Raw genomic sequence first — 20,280 nt, forward strand, 5'->3', positions numbered from 1 at the left:
GAATTATACATATCATATTCGTATGTTTATAAAATGTGTGGGGAGCGGTGGCATAGTGGTTAGCGTGCTGCGCTACGAACCTGATGACCCAAGTTCAATTGCCACTCACGGCCAACACCAGTGACGATTATCTGACCCATTCTTGGGCCTCCCCTAGGTCGACTCAGCCTCAGATGAATACCTTGTGCTGTGTAAACATCGCCACTGGGGAGACAAAGGTGGCCGGTTGTGGTGCTGGCCACCCACCCCCTCGTGTGTTGTGTTGGCCTTCATAGGTGCTCGCTAACATCACTTGCCCCAACAGTCTGTTAAAGCTATATGGAGGATCTTTATCTTTGTTTATAATGAACGTTTGTGCATCGTTGCCGAGTTAGTCCCAAGCGCGGCTAACATCAGTGGGGAGTGATATCTGAAGCAGTCTCCCCCCTTCACCAAATCGTGCAGACCAGTGTGAGGAAGTGTGGTCAAACAGCCCACAGGGCGGACTTGACGTGGGGAGGCCTGTATCCAGGAATGGACTTGTAAACGGATGTACATTATTATACTGTATTTTATATCGATAATAGCAGGTAGATGTAGCATGCTTATACAGTACCTCGTGCATGTTGGACCATTTGTGTAGGTGTTGTTAAAGCTCTTCCGGAATTGTGTGAAGTTTAAAATCTATATAAAAATATATGGTACAGGGGCCAGAATTAATGTGTTTACATTTTCACCGGAATCCCTCTCGGCACGTCTCTTTTTGTCTGCTGGATGGCTGCCCCAAAATCGGTAATGGTTCTCAGACTGGATACAATCCCCAGCTGAGAACACTCAAGTATTGCTCAGTCCAACGGCTTAGGTATCAACATTCAACCGTATTAGAACAAGCAACCACAAGTCATCATCATCATCTTCAACCCTCTGCAACTCGTCTGGCTTACAACACAAGTCACCCCAAACTACTCGGAGCAGTTTCTCACGTCTATGAGCAATACAATGTTCCTCTGTACACAGCGCTGTATGAGAAGACCAGTTTCTTAATTGCTCTTCGTCTCCGCTCACTGTTGTTATGGTGAGCAATTAAGGTTAGATTTTTTTTTATGCTGCGAGAGGTTTCTAACCTCAATCCATGGTGAGTAAACAGTGTTTAGCATAAGTCACGGCCTCGAAGCAACTGTTCTTCCTGTCCTGCCTTATCCCAGTGTTGTTTACCAAGGAGCACACGTGTGGATTCCATCCTTACCTCATTTACAAATTAATCTGGAATATTAGTCTGAGAACCTGTGCCCGCTGTTCCCTAATTGAATGAAAATCCTATCTTGCATTTACATTCATAAATTCTCGTTAGAATCGCGGCGATTTGAAGAGAGCGCTGGGCTCGCAATTTAAAAGGTCGCAATTTCGAATCCTGATCTGAGATCGATGAGACAGCTCATCCCATGGGGGTTAAGAAATCAAGTTCCACATTCTGGGAAGTCAAGAGTGATCTCTTAAGAATAAACTGGACCCTGTCATATGAATGTGGAATTTCCGCCAGAGGCTCAGGGTTGGCTACAGAAATAAGTGCTGCCCCTTTGCTCGTGTAAATAGTGGGATACTTTGGCTCCACTTTTAAATCGCATAAACGTCTTAAGTTTAGAAATTTTGACAATGATATAAAATGGGTCCATCAACAACAGAGCGATGTTCATTCATCCCGGTATTTGTGTTTTGTAAATCAGTGTATGAAACATTTTCGTATCCTGTTCATACATAGAGCAATCTTCCTGATGCCATGCAAACAGCAGTAGATGGAACATGTTTTATTTATCTTGCCAATTAAGCACTGCTGCATTATGCACATACGATGCTTGTGTGTGAAAAACTGTCCGTGTATGACGGTGCTTACCGTGGCATTCGATTTTCTTGTGCTACAGTAATGTAGACCTTAAAATGAAAGATTGTTTTGATTCCTGGCTATTTGCTGTCACGTTTATGCAGTGTTTTAAAATTACGCAACTGTGATGTGCACTTGCAATTAATATTTATTTGTATATTTTTAGGAGCGGAAAAAATTGATGCCAGTGCAAAGGAGCACACAGTCTGCGATATAAGTGGCACGCATAGTGAATGATAATCTCCCGCTGCCGTGACGCGTAGACACCTCTTTTGTTCCACTGTCCGCGGGCCCAAAGCATGTCCTACTTGATTCTAAATCTTACAAAGATGATCGCCAGAGGCCCCCGTGCATTGTGGGATGTTTCCTCCCCATCGTGTGCTGTCAGCACCTGTCTTGCAGGTGATCGGTGATGTGAATGCAATGAAGCAAAGCTATTTTCAGCGGGTCTAGGAGCGAAAAAAAACCATTGTCAATGTGCATCACATTTCGGCTTGTTACTTCGCTGCTCGCTTTGTGATGTCAGCTAATGTCATAGACTTATAGGATTTACATGGGGGGGGGACATTGCTGTGAAAGAAACCGCAAGAAACATGCAACGAGTTGACCCAATGCATTTCTTCGGCCTCACCCAACAGGCTTCTATTTTACTCATGAAACCAGCAAGTCGCTCACAGTGACCACTGCTTGGCCGTGACATGGGCCAGATACCGGCAAAGGAGTCGGCTGGTTCCTGGAAAGTGAGGACACACGAACGATTGAGCGAAATGTCTGGTTGGCTCAGATCGGAGAGTCAATTCGGAACGTTGCAGTCGTGGAGAAAAGATGAGTGTTTTTAATAATGGACAGCGACATGGCTCACAGTACAAAGAGCATAGTTCGTGCCCACGGCAGGAGATGAATGCAGACAAAATGCGATTAAACGCAGCTTTTAAGGTGATCATAAATCACAGAGATAATTGTGATTTTTTTTCTGCCGCACTAAACTGTTAGTCTTTCAGAATGCAATTTACATTTTTTTTATCCTTTATAGCTATTTAACAAAACGCCTAAATATAGCCAGAGGCAGCAACATTGCCACATTAAAAGCTGAACACACTAAGGGTGTAATTCATTCATTAATTAGATAACTGCAGCTCTGATTACCACACCTTGTTTTTTTCTTGTCACGTCTGGAGAAAATTTGATGTGATAAAAATCTGAATAAAGACCACCCAATAAAGTTCCCAATTCCACTCAGATTCCTGCAACCAATGGGTTCTCATATGTCTATTAAAATAATAATAATATTAATTATAAAAATAAGACTGCAAGATTATTATGCCGCTGTGTGATGACGACTTTGCTATTTTTTTCCGAGGTCAATTTGTGTAATCTCTACTTTTACTTTTAAGGCCACGGTGTTTTTCATGAATGTGTTGAGTATTTTTCATTTATTCTGTAGGTCCGTCCTTGGGATGTGTGGCCTGCTACTATCTGAATGGCATTTTACGGTGTGCAGAAGGCAATTTAAGGCAAAATTGGAGGCCACGGTGGCTATGAGATGTTAACTACCTCGCCTGGTATACAGGAGGTTGTGGGTTCGGTCCCGACCTTGATGACTGTATATTTGGAGTTTGCATGTCTCTCTCCCTGTGATCGCATGGCTTTTGTGTGTCCTCCAGTTTTTCCCTCCACGTTTAGAAACATGCATTTAATAAAAAGGAAAGTTTTCGTTTCGTCATTGGAGATGGTGTGATGAAATAGGTTCACGTGCAGGTGCTAGGTGAAGGCATGGGGAGGCCTTCAACAGTAGATTGATAATAGGCGGTAATTAGGTGAAGGAATAACGAATGGTGATTCTGCTAAGTCCTAATTACAATCTTGACTAATTTAATTTGTAATCATTAAGAAATCATCGTTAGGTATACCAAAAAGAATAATTCTCATAAATAGGACACGCAAACTCTTTCAGTATAAATATACTGAAAACTAAAAATGTTTAATGATAATATATTTGTAAGAAATACTATTTGTAAGCATATGCGTGTTATTATAGCAGGATGCAAAGCATTGTTGGCAGGCCTATGTTACACCATTGCCAGGATGGACATCTGCTTTGTTGGACCCTTACACGTCTCGGATGAATGACCACCATCACGGCTATTGCAGAACAACCGTGTGCTCGGATTGCCCTTGTTCTGCAGCGCTGCCGAGGCACCAGCATTAGAGCAGAGCCAGCCGTGCGCTGTCATCTTGGAGCCTTTGTCTTGTTTGTGTTCCGGCAGCCATAACAACAAAGTAATTTAAAGAGCAAAGCTAATGTAGCATTGAATCAAATATGTCACCTCATAACCTCTCCAAGAACCCTGCTGTTAAAACCATTACCGATGTTCAATGCTGCTCGGTTTAACTGCAAAATGTTCCGTCTCACCAAAGTTTTTTTTTCCCCCAGAAGAAAATTGACACATTTGCAACTAGTTAAGTTCATGGATAACCCCATGGTATTACGGGCCTCACGATGAACGGTTAGGATTGCGTCAAGGTCGTCTGGCTTGAAGATTGAGGTGGCCGGGTCGTTGAAGGCGCTGATTTCACAGTTCAATTTAAATCAAATGTTATTGTCCAGGAGACGTAGCGAAGCTCTGGTCCATTGTGCGTTTGCTCTCATTAAATAATGCAGGTGAACTCATAGGCGTGATCATTATTATTATTATTTGAACATTGCAGCTTCTTAAAGGTTTCCTATTGATCTAAAGCACCACGCAGTCCGACCTGAACCGGTGCGCAGTGGAATGGAAATGTGGCAATGCCACATGCAACGACATCGAGGTTTTGGTTGACGTTGCTCACCCACCCTTACTGGACATCTGTGAAAAAGAGCTTAATAGCTCATCTGATTCCTCCAATTTGAATAAAGATTCTGATTCTGTTTGCGAGGAGTTGCAGTATAAATTCAATGAAGAGTGAGTGTATTGTAATATGTGCTATCAGCATCGTAGTCTAGTGTCTTTGAAAGATTTAAGTCTCAACTAACAACAGTCTTTCTTGGCCTCTTTATGTCGTTGGAATGCATTTGATCGCAGATTACAAAGTGCATGTTTGTACCATTGTAATCCCAGATCGCAATTCACCAACCCACACTGACTAGCACAGTGAGGTATGGCAAAGTAATCCCCATGATCAGCATGGCTTGGAAAGGCCTTTATCGGGCAGTGGATTTATTAAGGGTTGTGGATTTGCTATGCGACCCAGATCACAGTACAGTTAGTTGGAGTGTTTTAAAATGTACATTTTCAAATAGATATAGTGCTTAAGTATCAGTGTTCATCCTTTGTAAAATAAAATAAAAATAGTATTTACTGAACATAAGCAATGCAGCCAGTTGGCACAGTGGTCAGAGTCATTCATTGGTGATTGACTTGGACTTTCTGGGTCAATACAATGAAAATACCACTTTGTGGAATTTCCACCGCTGAGTTAGGGCCACCAACAGAGATGAGCACCACCTCATTGCTCGTTTGAGCAGGGACACTCTTGAACATGACTTTGAAACAACACAGAAGGGCAACACTCAGTAGCATACATGCATGTGTATAGTAACACAACTTCTACTCAGAATCTTTATCTAGACTGCAGGAGAAATCCGATGAGCTATGCAGCTCTTGTGCACCGATGTCCCATGGTGGGGGCCGGTTTGTCCACGTCGCAACTCTTGTTGTGTATGGCACTGCTGGAATACAACTCTTGTTGTGTATGGTACTGTTGGGATACACATTTGGGGAGAATCTGGTTTCAGCGTGGAGTTTCAACAGCCACCATGGTCTATGCACGAATGTTACTCTGATCAACTTTGGCGAAAGCTTTCCCCCTTGTCTGACACTACTTTTATGTATTCACTATATTTCGATTTTACCAAATGTTTAGAATTGAAAAATCTCACTCGTGGAATGATTCCTCAACCGTTCTGCGATTCAAATACATTGTTAAAATTGCACTTAAAGAGTGGCACAACTCTTAACCTTTCTAGGGAATGTTAACTATTATCAATTGTTCCACCAACATCATCGGGAAGAGAACAATGGAAATTTAAAAGCCAATCAACCGCATGAGGAAGCCAGGTTTAGTAAAGGCTCCTCTACTATCAACCACATCTACTATCAATAATATTATGGAAATATCCATGATTAGAAAATACCATTATGCCTGGCCTTTCTGGACTGCGAAAACAGCATTTGCCTCAGTGAAAATGTATGCAGTAACCCAAGCTTTTACAAATGAAAGCCTAAACAAATAAATAGAAATAATAAAAACCATTTGAGTGGCTTAGGTGCAGCGCGCAAATGGGGCTGCAGTGACTGTGAATTAGATTGCTCTGCAATCAGCGGGAACTCGCAAAACAGGGAAATGGCCAGGTGCTTTTTAAAGGTCGCCTTTTATGTGTTTTTGCAGAGTGTTGATTTATAGGAAGGAGAAAAAAGTAATGCTATCCTTTAAAGGCACAATTGTCTGCAGATGCAATTGTTTGTCATTTTGGATCGTTCAAGGTTGACTCGAATAATAGTCCCGTAAAGTTTTGGATCCAGGAGGTAGATATTATTTATACGTGGAGCAGCTGCCTTTTCGAATTACATTAATAAATAAGCGAGTAAATTGGGCGGACAAGTACATTATCCCCGCGAAATGTGCGGGGCGTTTGGCCCATTTGGGATAAACATCACAAATAAACCTGTGCAAGCAATCACACGTCCTGGAGTGTTCCAACCTTGTACACATTCATCTCAATTCATTACTTTTGCACTGAATCACTGCATCGAACTGGCCATAATATTTATTTAGCAACCCCCATCATTCTGGTGATCACGTTTTCCACTTTGCATATAACCTTCCAAACCAGGGTCAAGAGAAAACAGAACCATGTCTAAACAAAAGCTTCATTGTATTACAGTTTTGCCCATTCGTGCTATGATTTGTTGAATGCCCAGAAGGGAACAGCTCTGTGTTACTTATTAATTACTACCTGTTACTAATTAATGTGTATTGCTTCTTTCGTGAGGTTCTAGAAATGCAAGAAGCAATGTTGTGAGTGTAGCGCTGTCAACTGTTGCAACCTTGACCTTTTTGATGTTTGACTTTCTTAATTATTAAATTACCCCATTATCACCTTCGGTCTCAGCATGCGCCTGCTGTCGGGCAACAACAGATTGTGCGCACGGCCACACAAAGCCTTTGTGTGGCCGGGCGCGTTGTGCACGGACCTCACCGCAGGTTTCACTGTTGGCTGGCGGGGGAAACGAGCGCAGGGGAAGGTTACCAGACAGTAGTTTCATCCTCCTTCAGTGCGTGTTTACTTCACCTCTGATCTGTCCTATAAATGAACAATTGGATCAATAAGGCACGATTCTGTCTTGCAAAAAATAAACGTGACACCGTCTTCTGCACAGGCATGGGGTATCGTACAGTCGTGATTGTTTTCTTCACATTTAACGGCTGCAAAGCATAATTGCTTTTGTTCATTTCCATTTTTTTCACTCTTGGCATGTCTTGCAAAATCTGCACGGTAGATGTAAATGTGCAGTGATAATGTGAAAGCGCTAATTTTAGTTTTAACACGCACGTACGGCACTTCACTCTTGACTATCGTTGGGTTTCCCCCACAGTGGCATCGACAGAAGGAATGCATCTCTGTTTGCGCACCCCTATGAATAGAGATTTTAGCTTTTTTACGCGAAATTGTAGATTTTTGCAATGGTTCCGGTATCATGAGGAACAATATATACAAGGCGGTATTTTCTCCTGGATTGTGAAGGATCTGCTTCATTATAAAGCTGTTCTGTGTGAGCAGTCAACAGTTGATCATTTAAGTTCACGTTTTATTAATGTTCTCCCAACTAGTGTCGACTTATTTTATGCTTTAACTCTCCCCATCTATATGTAACGGGGTCATGATAACTCTCGTATGGCTGATCCAATATGCCCAAAGCTTTTTCTATCAAGCTGTGTTGCTGTTTGAGACTTACTCTACAAAAAACAGACACATTGATCAAACGTATCCTAAAACCTGGAGATGATAAACCAGTGCTACAAGGACAACACATCGTAGAAAGCATTACAGAATCTCTCTGCGCGATACTTCTGCCTTGCTTAAAAGTTAGATTGCTTTCCAACGTCTCACTGGTTGCCACTGCCATCCTCATCGCCTCTCATCCCCTGCCGCCATCCCCTGCCCTCCACCACTCGCCCCATGTTGCCCATCTGTCCCTGCAGCTTTCATCATGATGATCGTGCTGGCGATCCTGCACATTAGCAAGGGCGAGGCGCAGGGCCACCCGGCCATCGGGACTCTGAGCGGCGTGCCGAACCTCTTCGGGGTGTGCATCTACTCGTTCATGTGCCAGCACTCGCTGCCGTCGCTGCTCACGCCCGTGTCCGACAAGCGGCGCCTGGGCTGCGTGACGCTCTCGGCCTACGCCCTGGTGCTGGCCTTCTACAGCCTGCTGGCGTTCACGGCCGTGTTCGCGTACCCCACGGGCGCGCTGCAGGACCTCTACACCCTCAACTTCCTGGCCGACCCCTCCGCGCCGATCGGGGTCCGCTACTTCCTGGGCCTCTTCCCGGTGTTTACCATCAGCACCAACTTTCCCATTATCGCCGTCACGCTCCGCAACAACCTGCGCTCCATCTTCCTGGTGAGTGAGAGGGCACTCTGACCATCCGAGGCGTTATCCGGTCCAGTCACGGAAACGTTATAAATCGGTCGATGGATTTGAATGATTTGTGAGTTTTTGTCGGTAAGACTTTACTGTCCTGACATCTCATATTGGTTTTCATTCTTCTGGTAAGTTTTTGAGTTTATATGCGATCAGAAATGAAATATTCAGTTCTACCCCAGAGTTCATTTTAATCTTGTTACTGTTTGTGCCCATTTGTTCTGACTGTTGTTGTTGATGTCCGAGACATTCATTTTTAAGGTTTAGCATAAAGGCCAAGAATTCTAAGTACTGGAGTTCAAGTTATATTGTGCATTTGTGACGTGTTTTCAAATATTAAATATATCTACAGTCATTATTGAGGTTTAGTTTCACAGAACATGGGTAGATGAAAAGTGTCAATATACAGTAATAGGTTACCAATTTAAGAATTTACCAACAGTCGGGCATTAGCAGCTTGTTGCAGAGGTTCAGGGTTTGAATCCTTCGGCTGCCCTGATTAATGCCGTATGTATGTTTAACTTCTTTCTCACCATACGTAGTCAACCATACTAATCGGAGGTGCGGGAACAGTGGGTGTGTTAACCAAACAAATGCACGCTGCTTGCTCCACAAAGATCCTGTAAAGTCATTGAGTGCTGGCATCATGGTCAAACACTTACCGCATTTTAAAAATTATTCAAAATTTACTGAATTGGAATCAACATCGCTATCATATCACCCCCTCCTTATATCGTTCCTTAAATCCGGCTGTTGCCTGATGAAGCTAGTTGTAATTACTGGCGAAACGTCGTATTTAGATTGTAAATGTTGTGGCTTTGCTCTCCATCACACCGGTTAGTGCTGTACTAGTGACGAATTGGCCACGCTCTGTTTATGTGACAACCCTTACTAGTTGGCTGTGTCGGGTGGGTGGCGGGTTTAACGACACATTTATATATTTACGCGATCTAATCCCAAAAAAACTCTATTATGGATGATATTGGTTGCGAAAGCCTACGAGTTAAACTTGTGCTAATGCATGAAATAGGCAAGTTAGTTATTCTGCTGCTGCAGACTCGTTTTTTAGGGCACTTGTTGCTTGGGAAAAATCATTGAATATCTTTATGAAGCTCACAGCAATCATTATGTATGGCTCGATGTGTGTGGTGCTGTTGCCAGGATGATTTTCTGTTTTCACTCGGTGTATTTTGAAGCTGTCAAATCAAATTTGCATTTAATTTTACAAAATGAACGAGATAGTCATGGTTATGAACCTTCGGTACACAAAAGGAATACATTTTCATATTGATAATTCCCTCATCTGCTTGGCAACACAGACGGAGTGTACAGTCAGTTTTCTGATAAAAGACAAATCATCACGAACGGTAAGGTTATAGATTTTGTGGATCCCCCCCCCCCCCACATTTCCTTCTGCTAGACTAGATCATTAAGCTCTGCTGATCTCATTATAATCACGTGCAGCAGAGAGGCCTCCAACCACAGCGCCACCTCTTTGTTTGTTACTCTCTTATTTCGCGGAGGCTTGTTCATCATTGCCAGTGAGTGAGCGATGAGATGTTGTTCATTTATGGACTTTTTTTTTAGCGCTGCAATTCCGAGAAGAACTCTTAACCAAATCAAGCCTCACGTCGGGTGTCCGTGTATTCAGACAGCGTGACGAATCTCCAGTGCAAGGCAGCAGCAGAGCATGCTTCCCTTACTTTCTAGAAAACTCGTACTCTCCACTTCTCATCTGGTTGGTTCTCTTGTTCTCAGAGCCCAAATGAGTATACTTAGGACTTGAGGGCATTGTCTCCTCATGCTCTTGCCAAGGGGGAGGCCCTGCTTCAGAGGCGGGTATTTGTTGGCCTTGCCGTCTGCGTATAGCAGCTTCCATCCACACATTCTTCTAAATGTTGCGATCTTCGGTAAAGGTAAAAGTTCTGCAGCCCTGCGACTACGCACGCACGCACGGCATTGCTGGCGCAAGGGCGTCCACCAGAGGGAGCCCAGGAGAGCCCCTCTCGAGTGAATGTGGCCTACTCTTCCTACTGGTCAGACATCGTGCCAGAAGTGGGAGTATCCACGAGTTACGCCACCGCACGCAAGCTGCCAGTCGCCTGTGGTGTGTTCCCATCTATACTGCTGGGTGGGCACACAGATGTGGCGTCATATTAAAAGATTGTCTCTTATTGAAACTGCCTCGCTGGGAGAGTGAATCTAAATGTTGACCTCTGGATTTCCTTAAAAACCTCGAATTCCAAAACAGAACTTATATCTCCGGCAAACAAATTCCTTCAACACTGATTTTTTGTGAATCTGTTGCAATTTGAAAATATATATTCGCAATAACCTGCATTTTACAAAGTGTTAAGAATGCCCATTAATGCACAGGTTCGCTGCCGTTCATGTGTACACGAAGGCATCTTGCAATGTTCAATTTGGGAAACGTCATGGCAAATTGAACACGTAGGCTTTCACGGCCAATATTATTCACAATGAAGGTTTTTTGGGTTATATCGTGTAACTAACGACACATTTATTTGTACGCCATCTGACCCAAAAAACGTTATTACGGAGGGGAAATGTAGTTAACAGGACATTGGCACATGCACTATACAAACAGGAGATTGTCCCATGTTAATATGCATACTGTAGATACAGTATATTAGGGCACCGTACGTGCAATTTACACATTTTCCCAACACAAACTGACGCACGTAATCAACGAATCCTTGGTGGTGTCACAATCCATGACTGCGATGGCTTCATCGTCATTGCTGAACAGGCTAATTGTTTTAGGGTTTCATGCATCGGGGTATGTTACTATACATGACACGCAATGGTTTTATCACGTATTCATTGTTTAGAAGACAACGGCACTTGTGGATTGCAGGGCATTGGTATTTCGTGAACAAAGCGTGGGGCCAGTTTGGTTTTAGGCGTCCGCGAAGCAGACCCAAGAATCACCGACGGTGACTTCCCAACGCCTGTCCGGGTGACGGGGGATGGAGAGTTACTTGGGGTGGTGGTGGTGTAGAGAGATGGGGTGGTGGTGATGGTGTAGAGAGATGGGGTGGTGGTGGTGGTGTAGAGAGATGGGGTGGTGGTGGTGGTGTAGAGAGATGGGGTGGTGGTGGTGGTGTAGAGAGATGGGGTGGTGGTGGTGGTGTAGAGAGATGGGGTGGTGGTGGTGGTGTAGAGAGATGGGGTGGTGGTGTAGAGAGATGGGGTGGTGGTGGTGGTGTAGAGAGATGGGGTGGTGGTGGTGGTGTAGAGAGATGGGGTGGTGGTGTAGAGAGATGGGGTGGTGGTGGTGGTGTAGAGAGATGGGGTGGTGGTGGTGGTGGTGTAGAGAGATGGGGTGGTGATGGTGGTGGTGTAGAGAGATGGGGTGGTGGTGGTGGTGGTGTAGAGATATGGGGTGGTGGTGTAGAGAGATGGGGTGGTGGTGGTGTAGAGAGATGGGGTGGTGGTGTGGTGGTGTAGAGAGATGGGGTGGTGGTGGTGGTGTAGAGAGATGGGGTGGTGGTGGTGTAGAGAGATGGGGTGGTGGTGGTGGTGGTGTAGAGAGATGGTGGTGGTGGTGTAGAGAGATGGGGTGGTGGTGGTGTAGAGAGATGGGGTGGTGGTGGTGTAGAGAGATGGTGGTGGTGGTGGTGTAGAGAGATGGGGTGGTGGTGGTGGTGTAGAGAGATGGGGTGGTGGTGGTGGTGTAGAGAGATGGGGTGGTGGTGGTGGTGGTGTAGAGAGATGGGGTGGTGATGGTGGTGGTGTAGAGAGATGGGGTGGTGGTGGTGGTGTAGAGATATGGGGTGGTGGTGTAGAGAGATGGGGTGGTGGTGGTGGTGTAGAGAGATGGGGTGGTGGTGGTGGTGTAGAGAGATGGGGTGGTGGTGGTGGTGTAGAGAGATGGGGTGGTGGTGGTGTAGAGAGATGGGGTGGTGGTGATGGTGTAGAGAGATGGGGTGGTGGTGGTGGTGTAGAGAGATGGGGTGGTGGTGGTGGTGTAGAGAGATGGGGTGGTGGTGTAGAGAGATGGGGTGGTGGTGGTGGTGTAGAGAGATGGGGTGGTGGTGGTGGTGGTGTAGAGAGATGGGGTGGTGGTGGTGGTGGTGTAGAGAGATGGGGTGGTGGTGGTGGTGGTGTAGAGAGATGGGGTGGTGGTGTAGAGAGATGGGGTGGTGGTGGTGTAGAGAGATGGGGTGGTGGTGTAGAGAGATGGGGTGGTGGTGGTGGTGTAGAGAGATGGGGTGGTGGTGGTGGTGGTGTAGAGAGATGGGGTGGTGGTGGTGGTGGTGTAGAGAGATGGTGGTGGTGTAGAGAGATGGGGTGGTGGTGGTGTAGAGAGATGGTGGTGGTGGTGGTGGTGGTGTAGAGAGATGGGGTGGTGGTGGTGTAGAGAGATGGTGGTGGTGGTGGTGGTGTAGAGAGATGGGGTGGTGGTGGTGTAGAGAGATGGGGTGGTGGTGGTGTAGAGAGATGGGGTGGTGGTGGTGTAGAGAGATGGGGTGGTGGTGGTGGTGGTGTAGAGAGATGGGGTGGTGGTGGTGGTGGTGTAGAGAGATGGGGTGGTGGTGGTGTTGGTGTAGAGAGATGGTGGTGGTGGTGTAGAGAGATGGGGTGGTGGTGGTGTAGAGAGATGGGGTGGTGGTGGTGTAGAGATATGGTGGTGGTGGTGTAGAGAGATGGGGTGGTGGTGGTGTAGAGAGATGGTGGTGGTGGTGTAGAGAGATGGGGTGGTGGTGGTGTAGAGAGATGGGGTGGTGGTGGTGTAGAGAGATGGGGTGGTGGTGGTGGTGGTGTAGAGAGATGGGGTGGTGGTGGTGGTGGTGTAGAGAGATGGTGGTGGTGGTGTAGAGAGATGGTGGTGGTGGTGTAGAGAGATGGGGTGGTGGTGGTGGTGGTGGTGTAGAGAGATTGGGTGGTGGTGGTGTAGAGAGATGGTGGTGGTGGTGTAGAGAGATGGTGGTGGTGGTGTAGAGAGATGGGGTGGTGGTGGTGGTGGTGTAGAGAGATTGGGTGGTGGTGGTGTAGAGAGATGGGGTGGTGGTGTAGAGAGATGGGGTGGTGGTGGTGTAGAGAGATGGTGGTGGTGTAGAGAGATGGGGTGGTGGTGGTGGTGTAGAGAGATTTGGTGGTGGTGGTGGTGGTGTAGAGAGATGGGGTGGTGGTGGTGTAGAGAGATGGTGGTGGTGGTGTAGAGAGATGGGGTGGTGGTGGTGTAGAGAGATGGGGTGGTGGTGGTGGTGTAGAGAGATGGTGGTGGTGGTGTAGAGAGATGGGGTGGTGGTGGTGTAGAGAGATGGGGTGGTGGTGGTGTAGAGAGATGGGGTGGTGGTGGTGTAGAGAGATGGGGTGGTGGTGGTGGTGGTGTAGAGAGATGGTGGTGGTGGTGTAGAGAGATGGGGTGGTGGTGGTGGTGGTGTAGAGAGATGGTGGTGGTGGTGTAGAGAGATGGGGTGGTGGTGGTGGTGGTGTAGAGAGATGGTGGTGGTGGTGTAGAGAGATGGGGTGGTGGTGGTGGTGGTGGTGTAGAGAGATTGGGTGGTGGTGGTGTAGAGAGATGGGGTGGTGGTGTAGAGAGATGGGGTGGTGGTGGTGGTGGTGTAGAGAGATGGTGGTGGTGGTGTAGAGAGATGGGGTGGTGGTGGTGGTGGTGTAGAGAGATTGGGTGGTGGTGGTGGTGTAGAGAGATGGGGTGGTGGTGGTGTAGAGAGATTGGGTGGTGGTGGTGTAGAGAGATGGGGTGGTGGTGGTGGTGGTGTAGAGAGATGGTGGTGGTGGTGTAGAGAGATGGGGTGGTGGTGGTGGTGTAGAGAGATGGTGGTGGTGGTGTAGAGAGATGGGGTGGTGGTGGTGGTGGTGTAGAGAGATTGGGTGGTGGTGGTGGTGTAGAGAGATGGGGTGGTGGTGGTGTAGAGAGATGGTGTACCGTGCTGATGTGGAGAGAGTGCTGGTGGTGGTGTGGTGGTGTGGTGTGTTGAGAGATGGTGTGGTGGTGTGGCATGGTGGTGTAGAGAGACCGTGTTGTTTGTCGAGAGATGATGAGGTGCTGTAACAGTATGGTGGTTGTGAAGATGGGGTTTTGTGTGATTGTGTGGAGAGATGAGTCCTGATAAGCAGGATGGTGCTCTGATCCGCTTCAGCAGATTAATTTCAGCTCCACGTTAATGTGATTGGCGGGAGAGAACTCCATTCAGTTTCCCGCCAAGTTGCCACTGTCGCTCCTGGGCAATGTGCTGTTGTTGCTATTTGTCGGCAACAATTTCCATAAAGTTGCCATGGTGGAGCATCGCCACCACGGGATATCGATCCATCCCATTCCTTTCCCTCTGCAATTTGATAAATCGTCGTGATTCATGCAAAATTTCTATTCAAGTATCAATTATTTTACCTCCCATTTTTGTGTTGTTCTTAGTTTTATCTGTTCGTCCCGTTATGTTTGCTCCATTATTCTAAATCCAACGGAATATAATTTTGATGTACTTTGAATTAATACAAATGTTTCTTATGTATTCATTGTCGACCTCAACAATCAATATTAATTGACACGTTAGTTCTTGACGCTGCATTGGCAGTGATGCACAAGCACAATTAAACAAAAGACTGCACATTAATCAATAACACGACCAATAATGAAAAAATACATCGTAGGTGTTTTTTGACGCAAAGACGGGCCATTGGTGCAGTTAAATTGATGAATGTGTTGATTTTTTAAAATCATTCAATCGACGGATTGTTAATATCATGAGGCCTCCTTTGCCAGTACCAAAATATGAGAATAGGTTTTCCCCTTTTTTCTGGCAACATAACAGGGGAAAACCTATCAATGATGTAGATGCTCACCCCGAGCCCTCATTACTCTGATAGTGCGTTGTCTTTGTGCTGTACGCCTTTTGGCGTCCTCTGGTCAAACACCGTTTTGAGACTAGGCTCAAAAGAAAGCTGTCTCTTTTTTGGACCAATCATTATCAAAGACAATAGATATATCATCAGAGTGCGTTTTTTTTTTCATTCTGACCACAAGCATTGTGGTTAATGCAGACATGATTCCTCGTAAAAGGTTTAGTTTGGTGTTTTAACATCTTAACACCTGTTTTGTTGCCAGAAAAAAGGGGAAAACCTATTCTCACGGATTGTTAATAAATCCAACATTGCTAGCAACCTGTATAAAAACTCCAGCAGACCGTGATCAATTCCAAGGTCATAAACTTTAAACGAAAAATGTCACGCGCACTTTTTACACTGGCTAAAGTGGGACCAGCTCGATCAAAAATACTCGGCTACTGAAGAGAGGCCAGAAACCCACAGCGTCTGAGAGTTAATTTGTGCACTCTTCCAGTTACGGAGGGTGCTCATTGACATTTCGCCCAAATTGGACCAAATGGCCCAAAACTTCGGGCCATATTTCTTGGCACCGTCCTTAATCACGCAGCATCGCCTTGAGGCTTCATCTCGGGCGCCGTGCTCAACGAGCGGCAAGGTGAGCTGGATCTCGCTCTCGGCCTACACCTCCCTCGTGTGACGCTGGGCCGGTGACGTGGCCCAGCTAGCGGTAGCGCGGTTGCCGCTCGTGGTTCAACTCTGGCAGGCCACCCTGGTTATTACTGCGGCTGTATTAACCGTAAAAGCACTACATGCCGTCTGATTCACAGTGGTTGTTAGAGATCCCTTTGACGTAATGCCTCGGCCATTGCGTGCTGGCGTAGTGGTCCACATTTACCGAATTTTAAAAATTACTCCGCAGATTACTCAATTGGGATTACACGTGGCAATGTCACCCCCGACTGGCGCACTATAATCTGTCGGTGAAACAAAGCGCCTTCGTGATAGCCCTGTGCTATCAGAGTGGCACGAATACCACACGCGCTAAATTACTGATCATTATTGTACGGCGCTGCGATTGCAAAACTCATCTCTGCCACGGACCATCACTTGACGAGGCATTGGCTGCATTGTGTCCGGTACTAAGTAGGGGTAAAAATTCGCTGTCTCGTTGTGCAGTTGAACTCAGCATTATTGTTCCCGTTTCACTGTTCAGGCGTGCAAGACTCGCGCATGGAGAATTGCGTGCAACGTGATCAATCATTGACACGTCACTGTTGAGTACAAATGATGCGAACCGGTTGAAAAATCTGTGCTCGGTTACTTGTATTGATTATGACAGACGAGAAGATTGAACCTCATCAGATGTTACATCTTTGCCTAATTTGTTTTTACTGTGCGATTGTCCGTGATGACCGTTTAGGTGTCACTGCATGTGACTGCTCAACCGCTCGTGTCCACACCGAATGCCTTTGCACGCACACTTTCTCTCATCCTCGCTCGCTGCCCCCCCTGGCATTGCCTGGCAAAATGTTTCTTGAAGACACTTACTGTATATGATATCGTGGCATGATGTTTCTGCATGTGATTAATTATCGCTGTGGAGGTGTTGCCGTGGCCCCAGTTCAAATTCCCAAGCCACGGCTAACGACAGCGAGTGGTGAGTGATGTCTGATCTACTTCTGGGCCCCCTTTCATCAACTCGCACTGACCGGCACGGATAGCGAAAGAAGCCTCCTACGACTGACAAGGCCAACATCCGGCAATGGATTGACAGGGGGCTATCAGCAAGCTAAGGTGCAGCCCTGCAACTGCCTGCTTACGCCACTGCCGGCTGAAGGGCCTCCACGAGAGGAAGTTCAAGAAAACCTCTCCATAGGTTATTTTGGCCTACTCTCTCACGTCTTTACCCCACCTACCAATCGAGTAGCTATATTTATACACCGGCGTGGACAGAGTCGGAGCGATTTAAGAAACTTACTCCATTGTTGCAGCTGCCGGAGACCTCTGGATCGCGAGCGCAGCGCGCCAAAACGTGACGTCGCGGCAGCGATCTCACACGGCGATGAGTAATCGCCATCGCATTGCACCGTGCCTTCGGTGAAGCGCGAGCGGCCCGTTGACCTGTGCGCGGTCGCTGTGCTCGTGACGTGTGAAGCGCGACGGCACGACGTACCCCTGGCTGGTGGAGTGCGTGGTGTTCCCGCTGGCCGCCGTGCTGCCGCCCGTGGTCATCGCCTTCCTCACGCACGACCTCGAGTGGCTGGTGGGCGTGACGGGCGCGTACGCCGGCACCGGCATCCAGTACGTGACGCCCGCCTTCCTGGCCCTGTCCTCGCGCCGGCACGTGGCGGCCATCCTGCCGGGCCGCGGCGGGCAGAGCACCCACCTCTCGCCCTTTCGCCACCGCCTCTGGGCCTACTTCATCCTGGGCTGGGCCGCCTCCTGCATCGTGTTCGTCACGGCCAACATCATCATCAACGACGGGCGGCGCTGAGCGGGCTGGGCGGGCCCGGCCGCCACCGAAAGGTGGTTGACGAAGATAAGGTTTAAGAGGAGAGGGGTGCAATACGGAGGAGGTGATGGGATAAAATAGCACACACTTGTTTGCTGCGTTAGGGAAGAAAATTTGTCATGTTTTGTAGATGGCTGCCTCTCGGTTTTTGTTGGGGGGGGGGGGGGTTCCATTTGAAGGTTTTCAGTGATTTAGCACCAAAAGGAACAGTTCTTGCGACGCAGGGTGTGCGTGGGTATAATGTCGTTTGAAAATTTCAGGTAAGAAAAGGCTTGTGCCATGCACTTTGCAATCATTGGCCTTACTCAGCCTTGTTGTAATGCGGAGGCGTCAGTGTGTCTCGTTTCACTTAAAAGTCATCGGTGGATCCTTCAGTAGCTCCTCGAAACCAGTCACCAGTTGAGCTCCATACACACTCGTGGTTGGTGAAACGTGCAATTCTGCTTGTGAAATTTCAACAATTACGTCTGTGGTTGATATCTGTGTGTACGTGTGTGCACCTATACACGAACCTGATCGTATTGAAATATTACACTTTCTGACAAGAGAGAACGTGTCTCTCTGCCTGTCACCAATGCATGGCTTCGTATATTCAGAGACCACATGTGGATAACTAAAAGATAAATACTATGGTCCCATCTGATGGGATGTACCAGTGCCTTTGGAAATAAAATGCGTTCTGTAAAACGAAAGAGTTCACAGTGTTGTATTAAAATGTTTGTGTTAAGCAAGGATCTGAACAAACATATCTCACTTGGCTTGGCTATGTGCTACCCCTGAAGGAATTTGCAATAATCAACAAGTCGCGTTAATTGGGCAAAACTTTAATTGATTGAGGCAGGTCGATTTGATTATAAGTCAATTTAACTGAACTGAAACTGGTTTAAATTGATTAGAAATTAAACGAGGTCGTAAAATCAGTTGTTTTGAGTCCAAATCAATTGGGCGTAATCTTTGTAAAGAATACAATAAAAAAGTGAACATTCACCCGAACAAATGTCTTTTTCACAACAACCACCTAAAGACGCGCAGCGTTTCCTCTGCACAACCACGACCCTGGCGACGACCGTCTCCGGCCCCAGCCGGGGCCTGTGGGCGACGTCTTCCTGCTCGTAGTGTGGCACCTTTCACATTCACGCGCCGCACATTCAATTCCTTCCGGTGTTCCAAGCACTCCCGCATGTGTGCTTAAATCCGTTCACGAACATAACGCATCGCTGTCCTTGGAAAGAAACACTGGCCCAAATAGTTTCCGCCGTGCACAAAACAAAGCATCTTCAAGAGTGGGGCAAGCTGTGCTTGTCGTGATATGGGCCTTTCATTTCCACCCCTCTTTGTATTCTCTGCGCTCGGCGCGTTCGGTAAGAGACTGTCCTTATTTGCGCAGGAAAGTGTTTTTGTCCTGGGGTGTTTCACCCATGTAAGCACATCCGCAACACCATTAGCCAAAAATTAACACTCGGTCGCTTAAAGATTGCTGTTTATGCGCTTAATTTATTGTAGCCTGTGATCTCCACTGCATGTTAATGTAGCCAGATAGATTGAGGAATCCTCGAGTGAGAAGCTAAGCTATCGTTTGCCTATATATATAAAGGCGCTTATGCAAAGTGCAGGGAATAGGGGCTGCTTTTGTTTATCTCGTTAGGGGAGATGCAATGGGATTAGAGAAGTGCGCTATGAGCCACGTTTTTTTACTCTTAAATGAAGCAGCCTCTGTTTACCGTGCACTGTGCTGCAATGTAATTAATTGCCCATTGGAAAAGTGCTATTCGCCTTACTACAAACGCAGTGCATTAGCAATCCGTACGTTCATAAAATGTCTGAAACGTATAAGTCTGTGATATCAATTGCCTGTTCTCAAACTTGTTTTTATTAATTTTTCCCGCAATTGTTGCATTTAATAAGTCACAGTGGGCTAAGGATTGTGGCTTATCTCTCACAGATCCTACCTGGCCACACTTGCATTGGTCAATTTCTGGGCATGCAACAGGTTCCGCTTGAAATTAAAACGTTTTATTCTGAATTGACTTGCCCAAAGTTGGTTTAACTTTCGTAACGAAGCAAGCCTTGGTTCTTTATGACATCACTGCATGTGGCATATTTCCTGCATTTGCACGCACCACTAGACGGTGAAATTAAATGGCAACAGATGTTCAGATAATACAATTTCTATCCTCATTAACGCACACTGAACGCATACATATTGTAAATCATGTGCATTCTTTGCGAGGGCGCAAACCGTGTGTGTGTTGATTACGGAAGGCGGTATTGAGTGCCTCCCAGAATCACCCAGTGCCTGCAATCAATTTGAGCCACGCCAGTGTGCGCTCAGCCAGAAATGAGTGACTTGGCTCAAGAAAGGAGTTGAGGGGTTCTGGGGTTGGGTGGTGAGGAGAGATGAAAGGGAG

At 46.7% G+C, this 20,280-nt stretch overlaps 1 protein-coding gene across 2 annotated transcripts in view; it reads left to right on the forward strand.

The window, feature by feature from the left end:
- The window catches only part of SLC38A12 (solute carrier family 38 member 12), a 248,052-nt gene extending 228,428 nt beyond the window's left edge, over positions 1-19,624 (forward strand). For both annotated transcript variants that reach the window (XM_078872611.1, XM_078872610.1), the window contains exons 10-11: positions 8,105-8,526; positions 17,516-19,624. In XM_078872611.1, coding sequence (XP_078728737.1) covers positions 8,105-8,526; positions 17,516-17,854 — 761 coding nt within the window. In that variant the 3' untranslated portion in view covers positions 17,855-19,624. The remainder of the gene's footprint in view (positions 1-8,104; positions 8,527-17,515) is intronic.
- The last annotated feature ends 656 nt before the right edge of the window (positions 19,625-20,280 follow it).

Source organism: Lampetra fluviatilis, chromosome 35 (genome assembly GCF_964198595.1).
Source record: "Lampetra fluviatilis chromosome 35, kcLamFluv1.1, whole genome shotgun sequence".
Lineage (NCBI taxonomy): Eukaryota > Metazoa > Chordata > Hyperoartia > Petromyzontiformes > Petromyzontidae > Lampetra > Lampetra fluviatilis.